This window comes from Salmo trutta, chromosome 1 (genome assembly GCF_901001165.1).
Source record: "Salmo trutta chromosome 1, fSalTru1.1, whole genome shotgun sequence".
NCBI lineage: Eukaryota > Metazoa > Chordata > Actinopteri > Salmoniformes > Salmonidae > Salmo > Salmo trutta.
Genome location: NC_042957.1, coordinates 39,678,280 through 39,704,106, shown reverse-complemented (window position 1 = coordinate 39,704,106; position 25,827 = coordinate 39,678,280). Strand labels below are relative to the sequence as shown.

General features: G+C 41.1%; 1 protein-coding gene across 1 annotated transcript in view; it reads right to left on the bottom strand.

Annotated features, from left to right (window-relative positions):
• Positions 1-12,220, bottom strand: part of LOC115195739 (lysosomal-associated transmembrane protein 4A) — a 31,954-nt gene extending 19,734 nt beyond the window's left edge. Inside the window, exons 1-2 of the mRNA XM_029755921.1 lie at positions 12,022-12,220; positions 3,167-3,305 (exon numbers count right to left, since the gene is read on the bottom strand). Coding sequence (XP_029611781.1) covers positions 3,167-3,305; positions 12,022-12,150 — 268 coding nt within the window. The 5' untranslated portion in view covers positions 12,151-12,220. The remainder of the gene's footprint in view (positions 1-3,166; positions 3,306-12,021) is intronic.
• Positions 12,221-25,827: the final 13,607 nt, after the last annotated feature.

Sequence of the window (25,827 nt, the reverse complement as noted above, 5' to 3'; positions counted from 1 at the left end):
CTATTATTCACACAGTCACTCTTAAGCTGTGCAGGAAGCCATTGATTTCTCAGGGCCCTCTTCTTCCACACCTTGTACTTTGATATCACTAACATATCAGACTATAGGTTACAACAGTTTAGTCCCTCATATTTTGTCTGTAAACAATATACTTTTGTTTTGTGGACTTTATTTAGACAGTAGGTGGGGGACATGGAAAGGGATGGACAGCATTGAAAGTGTCGGACCAAGGATTTTGAACCTTTACTGCAAGGTGAAATCGGTAGATGAAATTTGATGCCAAACTCTTAAACATAATAACTAAGTGGGAAGAGGCCGACTAGAAATGGCACTGATGAAGCCACAGCAGTGCCAGGCTTTGATAATAGCCCAATCAATCCGCTGAATGCTGACATTGTATTAAAGCTAGGATTTATGTAGCGCACCCACCCCCCACCCTGTGATCGAGCCAACTAAACAGCAAGACAACCCAGAGTGCATAGCACTGGACCCAGTTTCATGATAGCAATAGAATTTAAGCTTAGGAGTGTTTTAACAATGCATCTTTTCTACAACAGCCAAAGATTAGTTTCCCAAAACATCATGCAGAGAGAACAGTCGACAAGTGCGTCATTGAGGCATGTGTCGATACTGATAGGATCGAAAGAAAGGGAGCACTGCTCTCGGATCAGCTTTGTCCATTAAAATTGTACCTTAAAATTATTTCACAATAGTGACAACAGATCGGCTCCTATTACCACCGACGGCTGCAAATATGAGGCGCCTTATTCTAATGGTTACCCAATACAAATGCAATGCATGGCTAAATTACTTCTGGACACTAACAGCCCAGCTACACTACAGCCATCGGCGTGCGGAGTTGCCATCAGACATTAGCCATTGAGGGAACGCTTCCTTTGAAATCAATAAAAGCTGCTATACTGCTCGTGTTGAGTTAAATCCAACAGCAGCCTCCAAGCTCGAGAATCACAGAGGTTTCATTTTTGACAGATGATGCACACGTTCATTCCATCTTGTGAATTGAAATAATGAGAAATAAAGTTGATTTTGGTTGCATAATGGCCCCCACTAGACACCACTGGCTATGTTACTAATATTTATGAAGTCAAGAAGCTACTAGTTAGTCAATGTAGCTAGCTCGAGTTTCTGCTATGTTCAGAATGTAAACAAAAGCAACGTGTAATTAGAAGATATTTAGTACAACCACTAAAAACAACTTAAGAGTACTAGTGAAAATGAATACTTTAAGAATTATTTCACAATACTGACAATGGATGAGCTCCTATTACCACCTACGGCTGAAAATATTGAGTCAGCTTATTCCAATGTTAACCCAATACAACTGCACTAAATCACAGATGTGTTACACATGAAATATATAGAGACAAATTACAAACAGAAGCCTGAAGGTATCAAAATAGAACTTCATTGATTAGTATTAAATGTATTTCAATGATTGAAATAGGCCTATAGCCTACTGTTTATAATGCCATCATTTTATGTTTTCATTTAAATCATCTACAGTGGCTTGCGAAAGTATTCACCCCCTTGGCATTTTTCCTATTTTGAAGCCTTTACAACCTGGAATTAAAATACATTTTTTGGGGGTTTGTATCATTTGATTTTCACAAAATGCCTACCACTTTGAAGACGCAAAATATTTATTGTGAAACAAATAAGACAAAAACTGAAAACTTCAGCGTGCTTAACTATTCACCCCCCCAAAGTCAATACTTTGTAGAGCCACCTTTTGCAGCAATTACAGCTGCAAGTCTCTTGGGGTGTGTCTCAATAAGCTTGGCACATCTAGCCACTGGGATTTTTGCCCATTCTTCAAGGCAAAACTGCTCCAGATCCTTCAAGTTGGATGGGTTCCGCTGGTGTACAGCAATCTTTAAGTCACACCACAGATTCTCAATTGGATTGAGGTCTGGGCTTTGACTAGGCCATTCCAAGACATTTAAAATGTTTCCCCTTAAACCACTCAAGTGTTGCTTTAGCAGTATGCTTAGGGTCATTGTCCTGCTGGAAGGAGAACCTCCGTCCCAGTCTCAAATCTCTGGAAGACTGAAATAGGTTTCCCTCAAGAATTTCCCTGTATTTAGCGCCATCCATCATTCCTTCAATTCAGTTTCCCAGTCCATGCCGATGAAAAACATCCCCACAGCATGATGCTGCCACCACCATGCTTCAACTGTGGGGATGGTGTTCTCGGGTTGATTAGAGGTGTTAGGTTCGCACCAGACATAGTGTTTTCCTTCATGGCCAAAAAAAAGCTAAATTTTAGTCTACTGTGGAGCTTTGCAGCTCCTTCAGGGTTATCTTTGGTCTCTTTGTTGCCTCTCTGATTAATGCCCTCCTTGCCTGGTCCGTGAGTTTTGGTGGGCGGCCCTCTCTTGGCAGGTTTGTTGTTCGTGCCATATTCTTTCCATTTTTTAATAATGGATTTAAATGGTGCTCTGTGGGATATTCAAAGTTTCTGATATTTTTTTATAACCCAACCCTGATCTGTACTTCTCCACAACTTTATCCCTGACCTATTTGGAGAGCTCCTTGGTCTTCATGGCGCCGCTTGCTTGGTGGTGCCCCTTGCTTTGTGGTGTTGCAGACTCTAGGGCCTTTCAGAACAGGTGTATATATACACTGAGATCATGTGACAAATCTTGTGACACTTAAAAGTCCACCTGTGTGCAATCTAACTAATTATGTGACTTCTTAAGGTAATTCGTTGCACCAGATCTTATTTAGGGGCTTCATGGCAAAGGGGGTGAATACACATGCACGCACCACTTTTCATTTTTTGGAATAATGTTTTTTTTCATTTCACTTCACCAATTTGGACTATTTTGTGTATGTCCATTACATGAGTCCGTATTGGGCTAAAAAGGTTAAAGAAGCAGGCATTTGGTGATAGTTATCCATGATGATGTTATCAAGGGGATTTGTCTCTGTGTGTGTGTCTGGGACAGCCATGAGGTACCAGTATATAAAAAGGTAGTGCAGCTTTGCTAATATCGTGGAAATGTTAACAAATATTATATAAATCGGGGGATGATGCTAAATCATGCTAGCTACTGCCTGCAGCAATTGTGGACACTTTCACTAATGGCGAACATGGACAACTCAAGCTGAACATGAGCCACACATGAAGATTAGATAAACTAACCCTTTAGAACATTCCCCTCTCCTTGGAAGGTGTGGCTAAAGTAGTGCTCGATGACCTCATACTGCAAGTCGACAGTGGGCACATTCTCTGGGTGGGTCACGGCCACAGTCAGCAGGATGCCCATCAACAGGTTCACCACCTGGCAAGAGAGAGAAAGGTATTGTTACACTATGTTCTTGAATACATAGCCTGCTTCTAGATCCATGTGTGTTTGTTTGCCAATGCACGCCTATAATTTGGCGTGAGTGACAATAACCATAGGAGTTGTCAAGACATTACAAATAGATCTGACTGGGCACCAGGCTAGGATACAGTCTGTTGTAGATTAGAACATCTATATTTTATTACACCGGTTTCTGTTTCAACTTACGTTTCCTTTCCGCAGACATGAATGATACACAGACTAAGGAATGTCAGTAAAAGCTGTAAAAAAAAGAAAAGAGGAGTGGAAAGGGCAGAGAGATGTAGCCAAGATGGATAGAAAGAAAGAGGGGAATGGAGGAAGACGTAGAGCCACGACTTCCATGAAACATTTAGTCTGGACAGTGTCCTCAAAAAAACTCTTATTAGTATCTCTTATGGTCAACTTCCCATCCACCACCACAACACATGGTGGGCCTATGCAATTTACTTCATGAGGCCGATGGTCCCTTGTGGTTTACGAACCACATTATTATTAATTTCCACTGAAGATGACGACTGTACAATGTTGGACCTGGGACCGGCATCACGATGGAACATAGGCTTCTGAGTGTTTTAAAGATGCATCTTCCCTACAACGGCCAAAGATGTAACATGCGTTTCCCAAAACATAACGCAGAGAGAAATTGCTAAGGGCATCGTTGGAGCAGGTGTCGAAAAGAGTTGTGCCGGGTAGTAAGCCAAAACGAGTATCATAACGGATATGGGCATTTTTTCTTTTTTTAGATACGATTATGATCAAAGTATTTTTGTAATTACCTGTGATTTGGGGGGTGAAGGGGGGGGAGTACTTTTCGGGTGCCAGCACGTATCTTTCTCATGTCAGTCAGTCATGTGCAAGGTTCAAAGTGGTCTAAATAACTCAACTGGCTAGTTTGGCCGTCTGTAAAGAGAAGGGCGGGCTGTACGTTGATCCTGCTGTTCTGATTGGATAGAGTGGAGCTGTATTTCTCCATCCACTCACTTCATAATTTCACCTGATCAGTTTCTCACCCACTGCAAATTGAGGACAAACACACCCCTCTGCACACTGCTCATAATCTGCATCTTTTTTTGCATTGAGAATGTGTATTTTGCCAACATATATTTAGGTATATTAAAACACTTCCACTTTTTCCAATCACGAATATCATTCGATCTGATTATCAACTGTCAATTTACAGATCTGATTGTGAGTATGGTCATGTTGGCACACCTCTAGTGTCGATACTGATAATATCGAAGGGAGCACTGCTCTCGGATTAGCTTTCTCCTTTAGAATCTTAGTTTAAAATTATTTCACAATACTGAAGAAGGATCAGCTCCTATTACCATTGCAACTTTTGAGGCGGCTTATTTGAATGTCTACTCAATACAAATTCACTAAATCACAGATTTGGCACATAATCATGAAATATATTGGGAAATTAGACAGTATTTACAGATATTACAGATATTTAACGATGCTCCTAAGGTTCTAATGATGAACTTAGCCTTAATATGATTTTTGGGAAACCGGGCCCAGGACACTTGTGTTGTAGAATGTTTTGAATATTGATCAACTGAAAATAGTGACGTCTCTTGATGTTCACACGAAGAAAGCAAACAGTGGAGTCCAAAACTATTGACACCCTTGATAAAAGATGTGCAAAAACTACTGTATAAAATCATTCTAATACTGAGCTATATTGTATACTAAAAAGATATATTTTATACTAATATTTGTCTCAGATAAACATTGTTTAGCAAGTAATACTTTTTTTTATAAAAAAAAAAGGTAGGTGTCAAAATTATTGACACCCCTGCATTCAAAACCTCACCTTGCAAGGGTAACAGCACTGAGCTTTATTCTAAAATGTTTTATGAGTTGGAGAACACATTGGGAGGAATCATGGTTCTAATCTAAGTGCAGTGTTTTCCACTAGTGTTGGCTGTGGCTATACAGCCGGTTACGCACTCACTTTGAGCAGGTTACTTTTTCTAATTAAATTAACTGGGCTACTTTTTTTTTTACAATTCCTGCTAGAATGACCCTTACAAAAAAAAAGACTGCAGTCATAGTGCAGCATGCTGCAAACACCACGTCCACCTGTGTAGGTGTTACACGTGGTCTGCCACTGCGAGGACGATCAACTGTCCGTCCCGTCTCCCTGTTGCACCGTCTTAGGCGTCTCACAGTACGAATATCTCAATTTATTGCCCTGGCCACATCTGCAGTCCTCATGCCTCCTTGCAGCATGCCTAAGGCACGTTCACGGAGATGAGCAGGGACCCTGGGCATCTTTCAATTGGTGTTGATCAAAGTCAGTAGAAAGACCTCTTTAGTGTCCGAAGGTTTCATAACGGTCACCTTAATTGCCTACCTGCTGTAAGCGTCTTAACGACCTTTCCACAGGTGCATGTTCATTAATTGTTTATAGTTCATTGAACAAGCATGGAAAACCGTGTTTAAACCCTTTACAATGAAGATCTGTGAAGTTATTTGGATTTTTACAAATTATCTTTGAAAGACAAGGTCCTGAAAAAGGGAAATATCTTTTTTTTGCTTAGTTTACATACAGGATGAGTAATGCAAGATATGTAAACATCTTTATTAAAGTGACATTCATAAAGTGACTAGTGATCCATTTGTTAGAGTGGCCAATGATTTCAAGTCTGTATGTAGGCAGCAGCCTCTGTGACAGTGATGGCTGTTCAACCTGTTGGGGATAGGGGGCAGTATTTGCACGGCCGGATAAAAAACGTACCCGATTTAATCTGGTTACTACTCCTGCCCAGTAACTAGAATATGCATATAATTGTTTGATTTGGATAGAAAACACCCTAGTTTCTAAAACTGTTTGAATGGTGTCTGAGTATAACAGAACTTATTTGGCAGGCCAAAACCTGAGAAGATTCAAAACAGGAAGCGCTCTCTCTGACTATATATTGGCCTTCTTGATCATCTCTAACCAAAATAGGGGATCTCTGGCATAACGTGACATTTTCTAACGCTCCCATAGGCTCTCAGAAGGCGCCAGAACGATGAATGGTGGCTTTGCAGGCCCTGGCTGAAAAACATTAGCGCATTTGGATAATGGTCGATCTGAGGACAATGAGACTGGAGGCGCGTGCACGAGGCGACACCATGTTTACTTTCTCTCTCTTTGAACGAAAACAACGACTCCCGGTCGGAATATTATCGCTTTTTTTACGAGAAAAATAGCATAAAAATTGATTTTAAACAGCGTTTGACATGCTTTAAAGTACGGTAATGGAATATTTTGAATTTTTTTGTCACGAAACACGTCGGGCGTGTCACCCTTCTTTACCCTTCGGATAGTGTCTTGAACGCACGAACAAAACGCCGCTATTTGGATATAACTATGGATTATTTGGAACCAAACCAACATTTGTTATTGAAGTAGAAGTCCTGGGAGTGCATTCTGACGAAGAACACCAAAGGTAATCAAACTTTTCTAATAGTAAATCGGAGTTTGGCGAGTACCACACTTGGTGGGTGTCAAAATAGCTAGCCTGTGATGGCCGGGCTATCTACTCAGAATATTGCAAAATGTGCTTTCACCGAAAAGCTATTTTAAAATCAGACATAGCGAGTGCATAAAGGAGTTCTGTATCTATAATTCTTAAAATAATTGTTATGTTTTTTGTGAACGTTTATCGTGAGTAATTTAGTAAATTCACCAGAAGTGTTCGGTGGGAATGCTAGTCACATGCTAGTCACATGCTAATGTAAAAAGCTGGTTTTTGATATAAATATGAACTTGATTGAACAAAACATGCATGTATTGTATAACATAATGTCCTAGGATTGTCATCTGATGAAGATCAAAGGTTAGTGCTGCATTTAGCTGTGGTTTTGGTGACATTATATGCTAGCTTGAAAAATGGGTGTCTGATTATTTCTGGCTGGGTACTCTGCTGACATAATCTAATGTTTTGCTTTCGTTGTAAAGCCTTTTTGAAATCGGACAGTGTGGTTAGATTAACGAGAGTCTTGTCTTTAAAATGGTGTAAAATAGTCATATGTTTGAGAAATTGAAGTAATAGCATTTCTAAGGTATTTGAATATCGCGCCACGGGATTACACTGGCTGTTGAGTAGGTGGGACGCCCAGAGAGGTTAACATGCTATTGCACTATTTTCCCTAATGTGGACAGTTTATTTCATCCAAGGGTGACGAAGGGTTACGCGCCCGATGCGTTTCGTGACAAAAAAAAATCTAAATATTCCATTACCGTACTTCGAAGCATGTCAACCGCTGTTTAAAACCAATTTTTATGCCATTTTTCTCGTAAAAAAGTAAAATATTCCGACCGGGAGTGGTGGTTTTCGTTCAAAGAGAGAGAAAATAAACATGGAGTCGACTCGTGCATGAGCCTCAGTCTCATAGTACTCTGACCGGCCACTATCCAAACGCGCTAATGTTTTTCAGCCAGGGCCTGCAAAGCCACGATTCAGCTTTTTGCCGCCTTCTGAGAGCCCATGGGAGCCGTAGGAAGTGTCACGTAACAGCAGAGATCCCCTGTATTGGATAGAGATAATCAAGAAGGCCAAAAAATGGTCAGACAGGGTACTTCCTGTTTGGAATCTTCTCAGGTTTTAGCCTGCCAAATGAGTTCTGTTATACTCACAGACACCATTCAAACAGTTTTAGAAACTTTGGAGTGTTTTCTATCCAAAGCTAATTATATGCATATTCTAGTTTCTGGGCAGGAGTAATAATCAGATTAAATCGGGTACGTTTTTTATCCGGCCGTGAAAATACTGCCCCCTAGTCATAACAGGTTAAGTAACCATACCAAATGTAACATATCATACTCATTTGAGTGTCTCTGATTTATGTTTACTATGTTACGTGATCCAAATGCGCCAATAGAGATGCCAGCTTCGCTTCTAGTCCTTAGGAAACTGTGCAGTATTTAGTTTTTTTATGTATTATTTCTTACATTGTTAGCCCAGAAAACCGAAACGGCAACTTACCAGCACAACCAGCATTACGATGAGGAATACAACTTACCCAAAGTGGATCCTTTGTCTGACGTCCCAGGGAATTTGAACTGATTCCAGAGGCCGACCCAAAACAACTCCGCCGGAGGAGAGGGTGACGTAGCGGTCTTCTAGTGAAGCTTCGGAAGCGCGCACACCACCCACCGCTTCTGAGTATATTACTCGCTAATGTCCTGTCCCTAGTTAACAAAGTTAACTAAGTCAGGGCAAGAGTTGCTTTCCAAAGAGATATCCGGGATTGTAACATACTTCGTTTCACGGAAACATGGCTAGCTTGGGACATGCTGTCTGAGTCAGTACAGCCAATGGGATTTTCAGTGCATCGCGCCGACAGGAATAAACATCTCTCCGGGAAGAAGAAGGGCAGGGGTGTATGTTTCATGATTAACGACTCATGGTGTAATTGTAACAACATACAGGAACTCAAGTCCTTTTGCTCACCTAACCTAGAATTCCTCAATCAAATACCGACCGTATTATCTCCCAAGAGAACTCTCCTCGGTTATTGTCACATCCGTGTATATCCCCCCGCAAGCGGATACCAAGACAGCCATTAAGGAACTTCACTGGACTTTATGCAAACTGGAAACCATATATCCTGAGGCTGCATTTATTGTAGCTGGGGATTTTAGCAAAGCTAATTTGAGAACAAGGCTACCTAAATTCTGTCAGCATATCGACTGCAGTACACAAGCGAGTAACAGGTTCGACCATTGCTACTCTAACTTCCGCGATGCATACAAGGCCCTCCCCGCCCTCCTTTTGGCAAATCTGACCATGACTCCATCTTGTTGCTCCCTCCCATAGGCAGAAACTAAAACAAGAAGCGCCCATGCTTTGGTCTATCAAATGCTGGTCTGACCAATAGGCTTTCACACTTGAAGATTGCTTCAATCACGTGGACTGGGATATATTCCGGGTAGCCTCAGAGACGGGGCGGCAACGTAGCCTAGTGGTTAGAGCGTTGGACTAGTAACCGAAAGGTTGCAAGTTTGAATCCCCGAGCTGACAAGGTACAATTCTGTCGTTCTGCCCCTGAACAAGGCAGTTAACCCACTGTTCCTAGGCCGTCATTGAAAATAAGAATTTGTTCTTAACTGCCTAGTTAAATAAAGGAAAATAAAAAAATAAAAAAATAAAAACATTGACGTATACGCTGACTTGGTGAGCGAGTTTATGAAGGAAGTGTATAGGAGACGTTGTACCCACTGACTATTAAAACCTTCCCTAACCAGAAACCGTGGATTGATGGCAGTTTTCGCGCAAAACTGAAAGCATGTACTACTGCATTTAATCATGGCAAGGCAACTGGGAATATGGCCGAATATAAACAGTGTAGTTATTCCCTCCACAAGGCAAGCAAAGTGTCAGTATAGAGACAAAGTGGAGTCGCAATTCAAACATGAGACGTTTGTGGCAGGGTCTACAGACAATCATAGTATACAAAAAGAAAACCAGCCCTGTTGCGGACATGACGTCTTGCTTCCAGACACATTAAACAACTTCTTTAATCGCAGTGCCATCGACGCGACCCACTACCAAAGACTGTGGGCTCTCCTTCTCCGTGGCTGACGTGAGTAAAACAGGCTGGCATCCCTTGCCGCATGCGCAGACCAGCTGGCTGGCTGGTGTTTACGGACATATTCAATAAATACCCAGCCCAGTCTGCTGTCCCACATTTTTCCTGTTCCCAAGAAAGCCAAGGTATCTCAACTAAAAGACCATCGCCCTGTAGCACTCACTTCTGTCATCATGAAGTGCTTTGAGAGACTAATCAAGGATCATATCACCGCCACACTACCGGTCACCCTAGACCCACTTCAATTTGCTTACTGCCCCAATAGGTCCACACTGCCCTAACCCATCTGGACAAGAGCAATACCTATGGAAGAATGCTGTTCCTTGACTACAGCTCAGCATTCAACACCATAGTACCCTCCAAACTCATCATTAAGCTTGAGTCCCTGGGTCTTGACCCCACCCTGTGCAACTGGGTCCTGGACTTCCTGACATGCAAGCCTCCAACCCCATCATCCCAAGTTTGCAGACGACACAACAGTGGTAGGCTTGATTACCAACAACAATGAGACAGCCTACAGGGAGGAGGTGAGGGCCCTCGGAGTGTGGTGAAAGGAAAATAACCTCTCACTCAATGTCAGCAAAACAAGAGATTATCATGGACTTCAGGAAACAGCAAAGGGAGCAACCCCCTATCCACATCGACAGGACAGCAGTGGAGAAGGTGGAAGGTTTAACTTCCTCTGTGTACATAGCACAGACAAACTGAAATGGTCCACACACACAGACAGTGTGGTGAAGGCGCAACAGCGCCTCTTCAACCTCAGGAGGCTGAAAAAATGTGGCTTGTCACCAAAACCCCCCTAACTTTTACAGGGGCACAATTGAGAGCATCCTGTCAGAGTGTATCACCGCCGGGTAGGGCAACTGCACCGCCCACAACCGCAGGGCTCTCCAGAGTGTGGTGAAACTGCACAAAGCATCACCGGGGGCTAACTACCTGCCCTCCAGGACACCTACAACACCCGAAGTCACAGGAAGGCAAAAAAGATCATCAAGGACAATAACCACCTGAGCCACTGCCTGTTCACCCCTCTACCATCCAGAAGGTGTGATCAGTACAGGTGCATCAAAGCTGGGACAGAGAGATTGAAAAACAGCTTCTATCTCAAGGCCATCAGATTGTTAAACTGCCATCCCTAGCACAGAGGCCTACCTACAGACTTGATCTCATTGGCCACTTTAAATGGAACACTTGTCACTTTAATAATGCCTCTTTAAGAATGTTTACATATCTCACATTACTTATCTAATATGTATATACTGTATCCTACACTATCTATTATATACTATCTATTGCATCTGAGCTGCTCAGTCACTCCTCATCCATATATTGTATATATTCTTATCCCATTCCTTTACTAGATTGTGTATTAGGTGTTGTGAAATTTGTTAGATATTAGGTTGTTCTGGAATTGTTAGATACTACCTGTTTGATACTGCTGACCTGTCGGATCTAGAAGCATAAGCATTTCGCTACACTCGCAATAACATCTGCTAACCAATAACATTTGATTTGATGTCTAGTCTATGAGACCGGTCTGGTGCAGAAGCATGAATTTTTGACTTCCCTACCTGCATCTCCTGAATGGTCCGAATTGTCCCTTTCTGACCACTTCTTCCATGTGTAAACATGTATGGAAAGTTGTGTTTAAATCAAAAGGGATGCGGTCAAGAAGTGATTGAATTCAAATGGATTTACCCTAACATTACTGTTACCTAACACGCTGGTAACAGTTAGCCTACGTTAGAACAACGTCCGATGTACACCGGGTGGAGCTTAAAGTCCATACGGGTAACGTTAACCGCTAGTTAGTTAGCTAGCTGTCCGATAACAGTAGCGCCAATATAGCACATTCCATATATATAATGTTACAAAAGTATGGCACGCATCAGATATCAAACTGACTTTCTTGACAAAGATTGACTTCGGTTTAGCTTTTTGGTAGTTAGCACAATGGCCTCCTCTCGACAGTACAGTGGCAACCAGGGGGTACTGCAACATAACCGCAAATAAGCTAACACTAGCTAGTTAACGTAAGCTAGCACAATCTAAAAAGCCAGGCGACATTGGCATTTGTACGTACCATGTACCAAGTGCCGAGAATGATGGTTCCCGTCCTGACATGGCAACACCCACAGCATCGCGTTGTGTAGAACCTGTGTCGATTCGGTTTAAAATGGTGCATGTCTTCCTCAAGAGTAGGGATAAACATCGCTGAAAAAGCTGGGCGACTAAGAAAGCCTCCACCATCAACAACCGACACTGATATGAAACGCCCACTCATGTGACAGGCGTGTTGAATGAAAACACAAACGATTAGCTGTTTTGATTGACAACACCTTTTGGCCATTGTAGAGCTAGGATGATGAACGTCAACCAATCAGCTGCCTCACCACACTGACAAATCAACAAAAATGTCCCTGTGGCACATTCGGGGGTTGATGATGGGGAAATTCATTTCCTACATCTCTATCGTCAGTTTTCCTTCTCTTACATCAGTTTCCCTTCTCTAAAAGAAGCATGCTCTCAAAAAAGAAAAAAACTGTTATTCAGAATTTGTTTTATTATTCTACCCTTATACTAAACATGGGCCTGCATCTTTCATCTCTGCTTTATGGGGTTTATGCAGTGCTTGACCTGGGCAGGAGTTCACCGGAGCTGAGTATGGGCAACTCAAATGTTTTACTGCTTGAGCTCCTGTTCCTCTTATAGAATATTAGCTGAAAGGTATTGTGGAGCTCCTGCACCCAAATGTAAACAGTACCGGCACCCAAAATGAGTACCGGCACTTATTTCAATCCAAGTAAAGCTCTGGGTTTACGAGTTAAAAATAAAGATTAACATGAATAGAATACATATCTCAAGTGGATGCATACTGTATTCAGGTCAAATCCTGAGCAATGCAGAAGTCTTTTGGAGTGTTTTGTTGTTGTTGTTTTAATACCCCAGCTAATGTTGGAATGATGGATACAAAACAGCAATTAACTATGTGTAGACCAAAGACCATGTATGGTATTAGGGTATTACGTGTGACAAATTCAACTGAGATCCAGTCAAAGTACTCATCCTTTGAGCTCTAGATGGCAGGAGAGTACTAGTGATACAGAAGGTTTGACTAACTCTGAAGTCAGACTGGCAATGTGTTATGCAATGTTTATTGTCATGAGTCTTTTCCTGGAGGCAGAACTGAGTGATTTCCTCTTAAGCTAGCTGCAAGGTTATTGTAAAAATTAATGAAAACTAAAATTAGATTTTTAGTCTTCATTTTAGGTTAGGGTTAGGCATTAGGGTTAGCAGTGTGGTTAAAGTTATTATTATATATACATTTTAAATGTAACCTTTATTTAACTAGGCAAGTCATTTAAGAACAAATTCTTATTTACAATGACAGCCTACCCCGGCCAAACCCGGACGACGCTGGGCCAATTGTGTGCCGCCCTATGGGACTCCCAAATACAGCTGGATGTGATACAGCCTGGATACGAACCAGGGACTGCAGTGACACCTCTTGCACTGACATGCAGTGCCTTAGACCGCTGCACCACTCAGGAGCCCTAAAGTTAGGGTTAAGGTTTGGTTTACAATTAGAATATATGACTTTGGTTGCTAGCAGGCAAAGACACATTCTGTAGAGCTGCCTCCAGAACAAGATTCATGACGAAAAACGCTAATCTGCATGTGCTATCCAAACTATTCAAATCTGGATATACTAATTTAACACGTGTGTGAGTGCATGAAGGTATAAGCTAAACAACGGTTACGATTCACATGACAATATCCCCACTCACATACAGTGCATTCGGGAAGTATTCAGACCCCTTGACTTTTCCACATTTTGTTACGTTACAGCCTTATTCTAAAATGGATTAAATAATTGTTTTCCCTTATCAATCTACACACAATACCCCATAATAACAAAGCGAAAACAGATTTTTAGACATTAGTCCACCTGTGGTAAATTCAATTGATTGGACATGATTTGGAAAGCCACACAACTGTCTATATAAGGTCCCACAGTTGACAGTGCATGTCACAGCAAAAACCAAGCCATGAGGTCGAAGGAATTGTCTGTAGAGCTCTGAGGCACAGGTCTGGGGAAGGGTACCAAAACATTTCTGCAGCATTGAAGGTCCCCAAGAATACAGCGGCCTCCATCATTCTTAAATGGAAAAAGTTTGGAATCACCAAGACTCTTCCTAGAGCTGGCCGCCCGGCCAAACTGAGCAACTGGGGGAGGGCGTTGGTCAGGGAGGTGACCAAGAACCCGATGGTCACTCTGACAGAGCTCTAGAGTTCCTCAGTGGAGATGGGAGAACCTTCCAGAAGGACAACCATCTATGCAGCACTTCACCAATCAGGCCTTTATGGTAGAGTGACCAAACGGAAGCCACTCCTTAGTAAGTGGCACATGACAGCCTGCTTGGAGTTTGCCAAAAGGCACCTAAAGACTCGCAGACCATGAAAAACAAGATTCTCTGGTCTGATGAAACCAAGATTGAACTCTTTGGCCTGAATGCCAAGCGTCACGTCTGGAGGAAACCTGGCACCATCCCTACGGTGAAGCATGGTGGTGGTAGCATCATGCCGTGGGGATGTTTTTCAGCGGCAGGGACGGGAGACTAGTTAGGATCGAGGGAAAGATGAATGGAGCAAAGTACATAGAGATCCGTGATGAAAACCTGCTCCAGAGTGCTCAGGACTTCAGACTGGGCGAAGGTTAATCTTCCAACAGGACAACGACCCTAAGCACACAGCCAAGACAACGGCAGGAGTCGCTTCGGGACAAGTCGGAATGTACTTGAGTGGCTCATCTAGAGCCCGCACTTGAACCCGATCTAATACCTCTGGAGAGACCTGAAAATAGCTGTGAATCGACCCTCCCCATCTAACCTGACAGAGCTTGAGAGGATCTGCAGAGAAGAATGGTGGAAACTCCCCAAATACAGGTGTGCCAAGCTTGTAGCGTCATACCCAAGAAGACTCAGTTTCTCTATAAGCATTTGAAAATATCTAATGTGTGTTTGCAAGATAAAAATATCCAAATGTATTTATGAAGCCCTTCTTATATCAGCTGATGTCAAAGTGCTGTACAGAAACCCAGCCTAAAACCCCAAACAGCAAGCAATGCAGGTGAAGAAGCACCTAATATACATAATATAATCTGATTCAGAAATGTAGTAATACAGTTCTTTATGACCTCAGTGATTCAACAGTGTATTGACAGTGATCAGAGTCAGAGAGATATTGTTTTTGGCTCTGCTTCGTGATAAGTTGTCTCACGGTTGCAACACAAGCAGTGTATTGTGTGAGGGATATCACTGTTTATTTCCACTTATTAAGCAATAATGAGTGATGGGACATAAGACATGATTACAAGGTACACTTTAGACTCACGGCCACACTACATTCACAGTTGTATGTACAATGTCCATTTCATTAAGGTGTGTGTCACATCCAAAATTAACACATTTTACAAATAAAAATATGGAATTTTTGTTAAAATTACATATAAAGTACATTATGGCTACAAAAGATCAAGAGTCTGTCAAAAAGTTATAATAAATAGAAACATTTCTGTTAGGAAACTACACATGACAAAACTAACTCAAAGGAAATGGTATTTTCACACCAATAGCTACATGTATTGTATTTTTTGGAGACAAAAAGCATGCTAGCCCTTCCACTTCATCATATACCTAAGCTACACACACACATTGAATGAGTTTCTGGAGAAATAGAAACCCAATAATCATGACACTTGTTTTGATTAATCTTGTTGTATTAATTTTATTATCTTACATTATGTGCATAAAATGGTGTGTTCATGTTCACAGGGCTCCCTTGATCTCAGTGGTGACCAACCCTTTATAAATTAAAAGTAAAAAGTCTCTTCATTTACTGTAAGTGGATATCTGTAGGTTTGAATATTTTTTTATTTTACCAGGTAGGCTATTTGAGAACAAGTTCTCATTTACAACTGCGACCTGGCCAAGATAAAGCAAAGCGACAAACAGAGTTACACATGGAATAAACATACAGTCAATAATACAATAGAAAAAAAGTATGTAGTGTGTGCAAATGAGGTAAGATATGGAAGTTAAAACAATAAATAGGCTATAGTTGCAAAATAATTACAATTTAAACACGAGTGATAGATGTGCAGAAGATGAATGTGGAAGTAGAGATACTGGGGTGCAAAGGAGAAAACAAACAATAACAGTATGGGGATGAGGTAGTTGGATGGGCTATGTACAGGTGCAGTGATCTGTGAGCTGCTCTGACAGCTGATGCAAAAAGTTAGTGAGGGAGATATAAGACTCCAGCTTCAGTGATTTTTGCAATTCATTCCAGTCATTGGCAGCAGAGAACTGGAAGGAAAGACAGCCAAATGAGGAATTGGCTTTGGGGGTGACCAGTGAAATATACCTGCTGGAGCGCGCGCTACGGGTGGGTGCTGCTATGGTGACCCGTGAGCTGAGATAAGGCGGAGCTTTACCTAGCAAAGACTTAGATGACCTGGAGCCAGTGGGTTTGGTGACGAATATGAAGCGAGGGCCTGCCAACGAGAGCATACAGGTCGCAGTGGTGGGTAGTATATGGGGCTTTGGTGACAAAGCCGATGGCACTGTGATAGACTGCATCCAATTTGCTGAGTAGAGCATCGGGGTCTATTTTGTAAATGACATAGCTGAAGTCAAGGATTGGTAGGATAGTCCATTTTACGAGGGTATGTTTGGCAGCATGAATGAAGGATGCTTTGTTGCGAAACAGGAAGCCAATTCTAGATTTCATTTTGGATTGGAGATGCTTAATGTGAGTCTGGAAGGAGCGTTTACAGTCTAACCAGACACCTAGGTATTTGTAGTTATCCACATATTCTAAGTCAGAACCGTCCAGAGTAGTGATGCTGGACGGGTGGGCAGCGATCGGTTGAAGAGCATGCACTTAGTTTTACTTGCATTTAAGAGCAGTTGGAGGCAACGGAAGGAGAGTTGTATGGCATTGAAGCTCGTCTGGAGGTTAGTTAACAGTGTCCAAAGAAAGGCCAGAAGTATACAGAATGGTGTCATCTGTGTAGAGGTGGATCAGAGAATCACCAGCAGCAAGATCGACATCATTGATGCATACATTCTTCATATAATATGCCATTTAGTAGACGCTTTTATTCAAAGCGACTTAGTCATGCATGCATAAGGAAGTTACGCAATAAACTCCTTTGTCTTAGGTTTCAGATATCCTCCATCCGAAGTGTTCTGCTGGTTGACAGTGGTCTTTCTTCATGTTATAGATCATGAGTGTTAATTAACAGAGCTGCAGCCAAGACCAATCTCCCCACCACTCCAGCGATAATAGCTGCAAAGAGGAAGAATCTAATAAGGTTGGACCAAAGAGTACCACAGAGCAAACAGAGGCGGCTGGTGGGAGGAGCTATAGGAGAATGGGCTCATTGTAATGGCTGGAATAGAATGATATAAAGCAAACATATGGAAACCACGTTTGACTCCGTTCCACGGATTCCATTTCAGCCATTAGAATGAGCACATCCTCTTACAGCTCCTCCCACCAGCCTCCTCTGAGTGCATCTGTTAGTAAATATGGAGGAAGTAATGTACTGAATAATACACTAGATAAGTTATAGTAAATAAGTCAGACGTTACCTGCAAGAGTTTGTTTGCTAGATGAACCTCGCTCTTTGCCACGTTGCCAATGGCGGATCCTATCAGGAATCAAGGTAAGACCCAGATGCAGACACGTCAAATTGACAATGGTTTAATATTCCAACGGGCAGGCAATAGACATGTCAAGGCAGGCAGGGGTCAACAATCCAGAGGTGGAGCAAAGGTACAGGTCGGCAGGCGGGCTCAGAGTCAGGACAGGCAAGGGTCAACACGAAGAGGGCAAGAAAAAGGAGACTGGGAAAAGCAGGCGCTGAGAACAAAAATGCTGGTTGACTTGATGAACTGGCAACTGACAAACAGAGAACACAGGTATAAATACACAGGGGATAATGGGGAAGGGTGGGCGACACCTGGAGAGGGGTGGAGACAATCACAAGGACAGGTGAAACAGATCAGTGCATGACCGATCCAGAATCATCTCCTATCTTAGGCCTTATGTCAAAGGTCAGGCCTGAGTCACACTAAAGACTAAAAAGAGGGGATACTCACACTCCACAATTTTTTTATTGAGAACATGTTTAGCTCATAGTAAATCCTAAAAAAAACACACTTATTTTATTTATGGTGTTGTCTCTCTTTATAATTGGAACACTTTTATCCTCTTTGTCGATGGCATTGAACAAGGAGTCACCTTGACTCATTTTCAATGTAAATGTTGAGATTGTGGTAAACCTCACTGTGCCATGGTCATTTGAACTGCCTGCTGCCTTTGGACACTGAAAGGAGTGGAAGCATGTTTGGTCAGAGATGTTTGGTACTGAGAAATGTAAAAAACTCAGACACAGACATACGCACATACACACCCAGACATAAAATGAACAGGATTACCTTCCGCCCACTCTCCAGAGCCTGAGCCAGAGCCAGAAACATCTACATGTTTTCCAGATCCATCCAAGACTTCTCGAGGTATATAATACTGCTTACAGGACACACAGACACAAGGACAACTTCAGTGTAGAAATGACCCTAGAAGTCATTAGGCCATTGCCCATACAAGCCAATAACTGTCTGCACCTCTACTAATACCTCTCTCTCTCAATAGAAACATAAATTGTAACCGATTGTAACAGAAACAGAAAACAACAGACTATTTCTAAAATGTTAATGGAAGATTTAGTGAATTAATTATAGTATTTATAGGGTTAACTTTCATGTAACCCTTTTAACTACGTCATACTTGAGTAGCTTTAAGGACTACAAAAGAAAAGACTAGAACAACATTATTCTTAACATTACTCTGTGAGTCAACCAGTGAATCATGTGGTCCAAAGTCAAGTGCTACGCCAGCAGTATCGTCACCACACCAGCAACACAGGCCATTTCCTCCCTTCACAACACAACATGGCTGACACATAATGACTCAAGATGAGGCACTGCCGGCAAGCTGTCATTGTCCTATAAAAAAACCCTGAGGGGACAATACATAAACTGTAGGGACAATAGCATTGGCTGGATTCTACAAAGTGAGTGAGTGTCAATACACTTACAGACTAACCCAGTAAGAGATAACAAACCGGACACTGGATATTTTGTCTGCCATAAGGAAATGCTTGGTAGAAGTGTGATTCACAACAGAAATGCTCATGAGGTGTCGGACAGAATCCAGTGAGGGGCTAGAGCCTAGAATTTAAGACCTCAACAACAAAGACCTCAACAACAACGTAGGACCTCATCCATTTGTAAAATAAAATAATAGTTTAATTTCTTATTTCTTATGATATTCTTTCACTAATTCAAAGACATAGAATTAGGCCATAATATTATGTCAGTATTATGGTGATACTGAGAAGAAATAATAGATTTTACTCTTCATGCCCTGTGAAATTAATCGGTCTGTGAAATGAATCTCTTCACAATAATGGTGTGTGATATGCACTCTGTTGTGTCCATGACACTGTCCTTATCACACATGAACACTATCATCACACATGAGCACACATCTTTTTAAGATGCAACTGTAATCCTGCATATTGAGAAGAAAAATGACACTGATATGTACTTTTCAGAGCGGAATCTTATCTTGTCATTTTTCACCAAAAATGTGACTGTGATTGAGCATAGATAAGATTGTGGGCTCTATTATAACAAGCGTAATGCAACAGGAAATCTTAGCACTTGGTGGTAGCTTTCACAACTGGGTGCACTAACTGGCGAAAGGGCTGGGTTTAGATGAATAAACAAGTTGTGGGTGTGTCGAGGCATGACACCTCACTGGCCAATCAGAAAGTGCTCCATGGCTAAATAGTTGGTTGCTTCAAGTTGTGTATTTGCGGTCTTTTATGCATTGTGTTGTCATCAACTCCAATTCGAATGTTAGTCCGTTATAGCCTAGTTCATTAAATAGCCTGCCCCATATTTGCTAAATATGTTGTAATACATTTTTAAACATAGGCTGTAGCATTCACACTGTATAGGGTCTAGGCCTACTGTAAATTGCAGTCTGGACATGGACATGCCAAATGAAGTCAATAAGCAAGATTAAATTCACTAGGCCAATAATAAGGCCTAAAAAGCCAGAGCATAATTCTAATCAAATTCTGACGTCAACATGGAAATATTAGTCTACCCACATTGCGTTCGCATTTCGAAAAATGAAAACGCACATTGTATTCACATGGCAAAAATGAAAACCCGAAGCAGAGAAAACACTTTGGTCTTTAAAAAAACTGCTGTATGTAAAATATTATGTGCTTTTACTTGAAAATAAATAAATATGACTATGGATGACAACATAATTTGTTTCCAACATTAAGTTTTCCTAAAGAAGGAAATCCACTTCGTGTTTTGTTTCCTTCCTAAAACACTAACAACTATCGCGATACTGGTATCGTCCCAGACCTACGGTGTGCACCTCCGCTGGCAAAATCAATGCCATAACCCCAATTGCATTACCGCTAAAACAAGCTTTACATGTGTCTTTAATATCACCAGTAGCGTTGCTTGAAATTGGCACATTGATGCACATTTTTAAGGAAATATTTCCACCCTTCCCAGCTCAGAGCAAGTGAGCTGATATAGAACAGGTAAATTACTAACAGCAGAGCACTGGCTTTTACAAGTCGAAATTTCTGAAGAGCATGCGTTTGACACTAGCCCCGCCTTAACGCCAGCCGAAAATAGAGCCCTGCGTCTACATTGGCTGCATTTATACAGACAGTCGAATTCTGATCTTTAATATTGCGGGGAGATTGTTGCTTCCATCAATGTAATTGCATCATTTCCAATCCCCCATATATTTTTGGGGTGAATATATATATATACATACATACATAAATACCCATATATATGTATACATAAGCATTCATACATACACATACATATACACACTTTTTTAAATATATACCTTTATTATTCCTGCAAACCCAAATGGTGTAAACTAATAAACAATAACACTTAGGCTTCTACCTTCAGTTTATACATATTATACAGACAATCTATTTTACAATAGTTATATTTTGTTTGTTTTTAGTCCTTCCTCTGAACCAATATATATTTTACAAACCAATGTTTTACATTGGTTATCTTGTTGTTAATAGTCCCACCCTTCAGCTCCATTCAAACCCTCCCATCTATCTCTTAACACCATCCATTTTGGATTTCTATTTGCCATATATTTTTCAACTGTGCTGTGATGCTTCACAAAAGTACTGAACCTTTCGTCGTAGCTTCCTACAGATTGTAAATTAAAGTTAAACATTTTTGCTAAATTATTATTATGTTATTGATTGATTGACTGACTTTTCAAATCACCCAGTATTGCTATCTGCAGCGTTAGTTCTAGGTAAATGTTCCAATTCTTCAGCCATTCCAGGACCTGTGACCAAAAACGAGCTACATATGGACAGTACCAAAATAAATGATCTAATGACTCTACCTCCTCGCAGCAAAATCTGCAGAGCTGGGAAGATTGTATCCCCCATATATAGAACATTCTATTGGTGCAAGAATTTTGTATAATTTAAATAGAAAAAATTGAAGTTTTGAATCCGGCGTTGTTTTGCGTGTCAATTCATAAACCAAATGTCATGGAATCGGTACATCGAAAATCTCTTCCCAACTATTTTGCAATTTAAATGGCACAGCTGTCATTTTTTTGGTCCTTAAATGAAATTGGTATATGTTTTTATTTATCACAATTTTCTTTAACCATTTATGGTCTTTAATGCAGGGCCGACAGACAAGTTCCTTACTTTTTCCCCCTTCTCCATGCCTGTAATGCTGCAATTAGTTGGTTGTAATTTGGGGTAGAGCAGACATTACCACATGTCTGTGTTAGCTGCATGTGTGATATAACTCCACCAGTCCTATTTATGATTTACAAAATTATAAATTTTTTAAAAAATGTATTGAAAAATATGTTTTTTAATCAATTAATATATTTGAGTTTAACCACAATATTTGTTGTATTACTTGTTTTGTATTTTCAGGTGGATTAAACTGAAATTGCAACCAACTTTCTAAGGCTTGTTTAAAAAAAATACGATATTTTGGAGATTATTTAATTTTTAAATAACCAAAAGTGAGCAGTTGTAATCTGAATAAAGGGAAAAAGGCCATTCTTGAACATGGGGTGAGACTTTCTTACTAATTTACTAGAGAACCATTTTAGATATAAGTATATTTTTTGTATGACTGATGCCTTTAGTGAGAGGTCTAATGTTTTAATATGTAATAATGTCTGCCCTCCGAATTCATATTCATTATATAAATAAGCCATTTTAATTTTGTCTGTCTTGCCATTCCAAATAAAATTGAATATTTTTTGTTCATATAATTTAAAAAGCAGGTGTAGGCAAAACCATAAGCAAATAGGTAAACTGTGATATGACTAAACAGTTAATCAGGGTGATTTTTCCACAAATAGACAGGTATTTTTCCTTTCCATGGTAGCAAGATCTTATCTATTTTTGCTAACTTTCTATAAAAATGTATTGGAGTGAGATCATTTCTTTCTTTCGGGATTTGTATACCTAGTATGTCCACATCCCTGTCAGACCATTTTATTGGTAAACTACATGGTAATGTAAAAGTTGAATTTTTTTGTGATCCAATATGTAATATACTACACATAATTTGGTTTTAATCCAGAGAGGTTAGCAAAAGTATTTAGATCCTCTATGAGGCTGTGGAGGGATTATAATTGTGGTTTTAAAAGAAAACATGAATCATCAGCATACAATGACACCTTTGTTTTTAAGCCACAGATTTCTAATCCCTTAAAATTAGATCCAACAATAATATTAACAGCTAACATTTCGATGGCAATAATAAATAGATATGCCGATAGTGGACAACCTTGTTTTACTCCTCTTGACAGTTTAAAACTTTCTGAGATGTAGCCATTATTTACTATTTTACACCTAGGGTTACTATACATAACTTTAACCCATTTTATAAGAGACTCTCCAAAATTGAAATATTCTAGGTATTTATATATAAACTCCAGTTGTACTTTATCCAAAGCCTTTTCAAAATCAGCAATGAAAACCAGGCCTGGTTTCCCATATCTTTCATAGTATTCTATTGTTTCCAGTACTTGTCTTATATTATCTCTGATGTATCATCCATCTAAAAAACCTGTCTGATTAGGATTAAGAATATCTAACAATATCTTTTTAATTCTATGCGCCAAGCATTTAGCTTGAATTTTTGCATCACAACACTAAGAGGCCTCCAATTTTTTTAAATGGACTGGATCTTTATATATACCACTTGGATCCTGTTTCAGTAATAATGAAATCAGACATTCTTGTTGTGTGTCCGATAATCTACCATTTACAATATATAGGAGTGGTTAAAACATGCTAATAATGGTCCTCTGAGTATATCAAAAAAAGTTTGGTATACTTCCACTGGTATGCCATCCAGCCCTGGAGTTTTCCCAGCCGTAAAGGCTTTAATTGCATCAAGAAGTCCCTCCTCTGTTATTTGGCCTTCACATGAGTCTTTCTGTACAGATGTTAATTTTCCATTATTAATAGGAAATAAATCCATGCAATTAGCTTCGGTTAGTGGAGATGGAGGAGACTGAAACGAAAACATATTCTGAAAGTACTTTACTTCCTCTTTCAAAATATAATTTGGTGAATCATGCGTGACTCCATCATTTGTAACAAGTTTAGCATTTCTATGTTGAAGATTGAAAATAATTTGGTGCATTTTTCCCCATATTTCATCCCGTTCGGTTTACTTTTATAATATATTACACTGGATCTTTCTTGAATAAGTTCCTCCATTTCTTTTGTTTTTCCTCTAACTTATTATGTGCCTCTATGGTACAGTTATATTGCTATCTGTTACTACTGTTAGTACTGTTAGTCCTTCAATTTCCTTTGTTAATATGGTGTCACGACTTTCGCCGAAGTCGGTCCCTCTCCTTGTTCGGGCGGCGTTCGGCGGTCAACGTCACCGGTCTTCTAGCCATCGCCGCTCCACCTTTGATTTTCCATTTGTTTTCCCGCACACCTGGTTCACATTCCCTCATCAGACTAAATGTATATTACCCTCTGTTTCCCCCATGTCTGTGTGTGGAATTGTTCTTTGTGTAGGGTGTTATGCTACAGGCTGGCTTGCGCTAGGTTTGTTTCAAACCTAGGTTTGTTTGTTTTGTTTAATCCGGTTCATGTTACCGTGGTTGTGCTTTGTGCTGCCTCGCCTGTGCCTTTGGGCCAGGGTGTATATTAAAGTTCTCCTGCTATCACCCATCTCTTCTCTCCTGCGCCTGACTTCCCGGCAACCAGTCACTCACCCCGTTACATATGGACTCTTTTCTTATCTAAATTGCTTTTGTTTTATAGATGAGTACTGAATTGCATGGCCTCTAAAGGCACATTTAAAAGGGTCCCATGCAATAAGGGGATCTGCTGTACCTATGTTATGTCGGTAAAAAGTCAGTTATAAATTCTTCTGTCCGATTTATAAACAAGTTATCATCCAGTAGGCTTTGATTGAATTTCCAATATCCTCGCCCACTTGGAAATTCTGTAAGAGTAATATACTGCTCAAAAAAATAAAGGGAACACTTAAACAACACAATGTAACTCCAAGTCAATCACACTTCTGTGAAATCAAACTGTCCACTTAGGAAGCAACACTGATTGACAATAAATTTCACATGCTGTTGTGCAAATGGAATAGACAACAGGTGGAAATTATAGGCAATTAGCAAGACACCCCAAATAAAGGAGTGGTTCTGCAGGTGGTGACCACAGACCACTTCTCAGTTCCTATGCTTCCTGGCTGATGTTTTGGTCACTTTTGAATGCTGGCGGTGCTTTCACTCTAGTGGTAGCATGAGACGGAGTCTACAACCCACACAAGTGGCTCAGGTAGTGCAGCTCATCCAGGATGGCACATCAATGCGAGCTGTGGCAAGAAGGTTTGCTGTGTCTGTCAGCGTAGTGTCCAGAACATGGAGGCGCTACCAGAAGACAGGCCAGTACAGGAGGAGGCCGTAGGAGGGCAACAACCCAGCAGCAGGACCGCTACCTCCGTCTTTGTGCAAGGAGGAGCAGGAGGAGCACTGCCAGAGCCCTGCAAAATGACCTCCAGCAGGCCACAAATGTGCATGTGTCTGCTCAAAAGGTCAGAAACAGACTCCATGAGGGTGGTATGAGGGCCCGACGTCCACAGGTGGGGGTTGTGCTTACAGCACAACACCATGCAGGACGTTTGGCATTTGCCAGAGAACACCAGATTGGCAAATTCGCCACTGGCGCCCTGTGCTCTTCACAGATGAAAGCAGGTTCACACTGAGCACATGTGACAGACGTGACAGAGTCTGGAGACGCCGTGGAGAACGTTCTGCTGCCTGCAACATCCTCCAGCATGACCGGTTTGGCGGTGGGTCAGTCATGGTGTGGGGTGGCATTTCTTTGGGGGGCCGCACAGCCCTCCATGTGCTTGCCAGAGGTAGCCTGACTGCCATTAGGTACCGTGATGAGATCCTCAGACCCCTTGTGAGACCATATGCTGGTGCGGTTGGCCCTGGGTTCCTCCTAATGCAAGACAATGCTAGACCTCATGTGGCTGGAGTGTGTCAGCAGTTCCTGCAAGAGGAAGGCATTGATGCTATGGACTGGCCTGCCCGTTCCCCAGAACTGAATCCAATTGAGCACATCTGGGACATCATGTCTCGCTCCATCCACCAATGCCACCTTGCACCACAGACTGTCCAGGAGTTGGCGGATGCTTTAGTCCAGGTCTGGGAG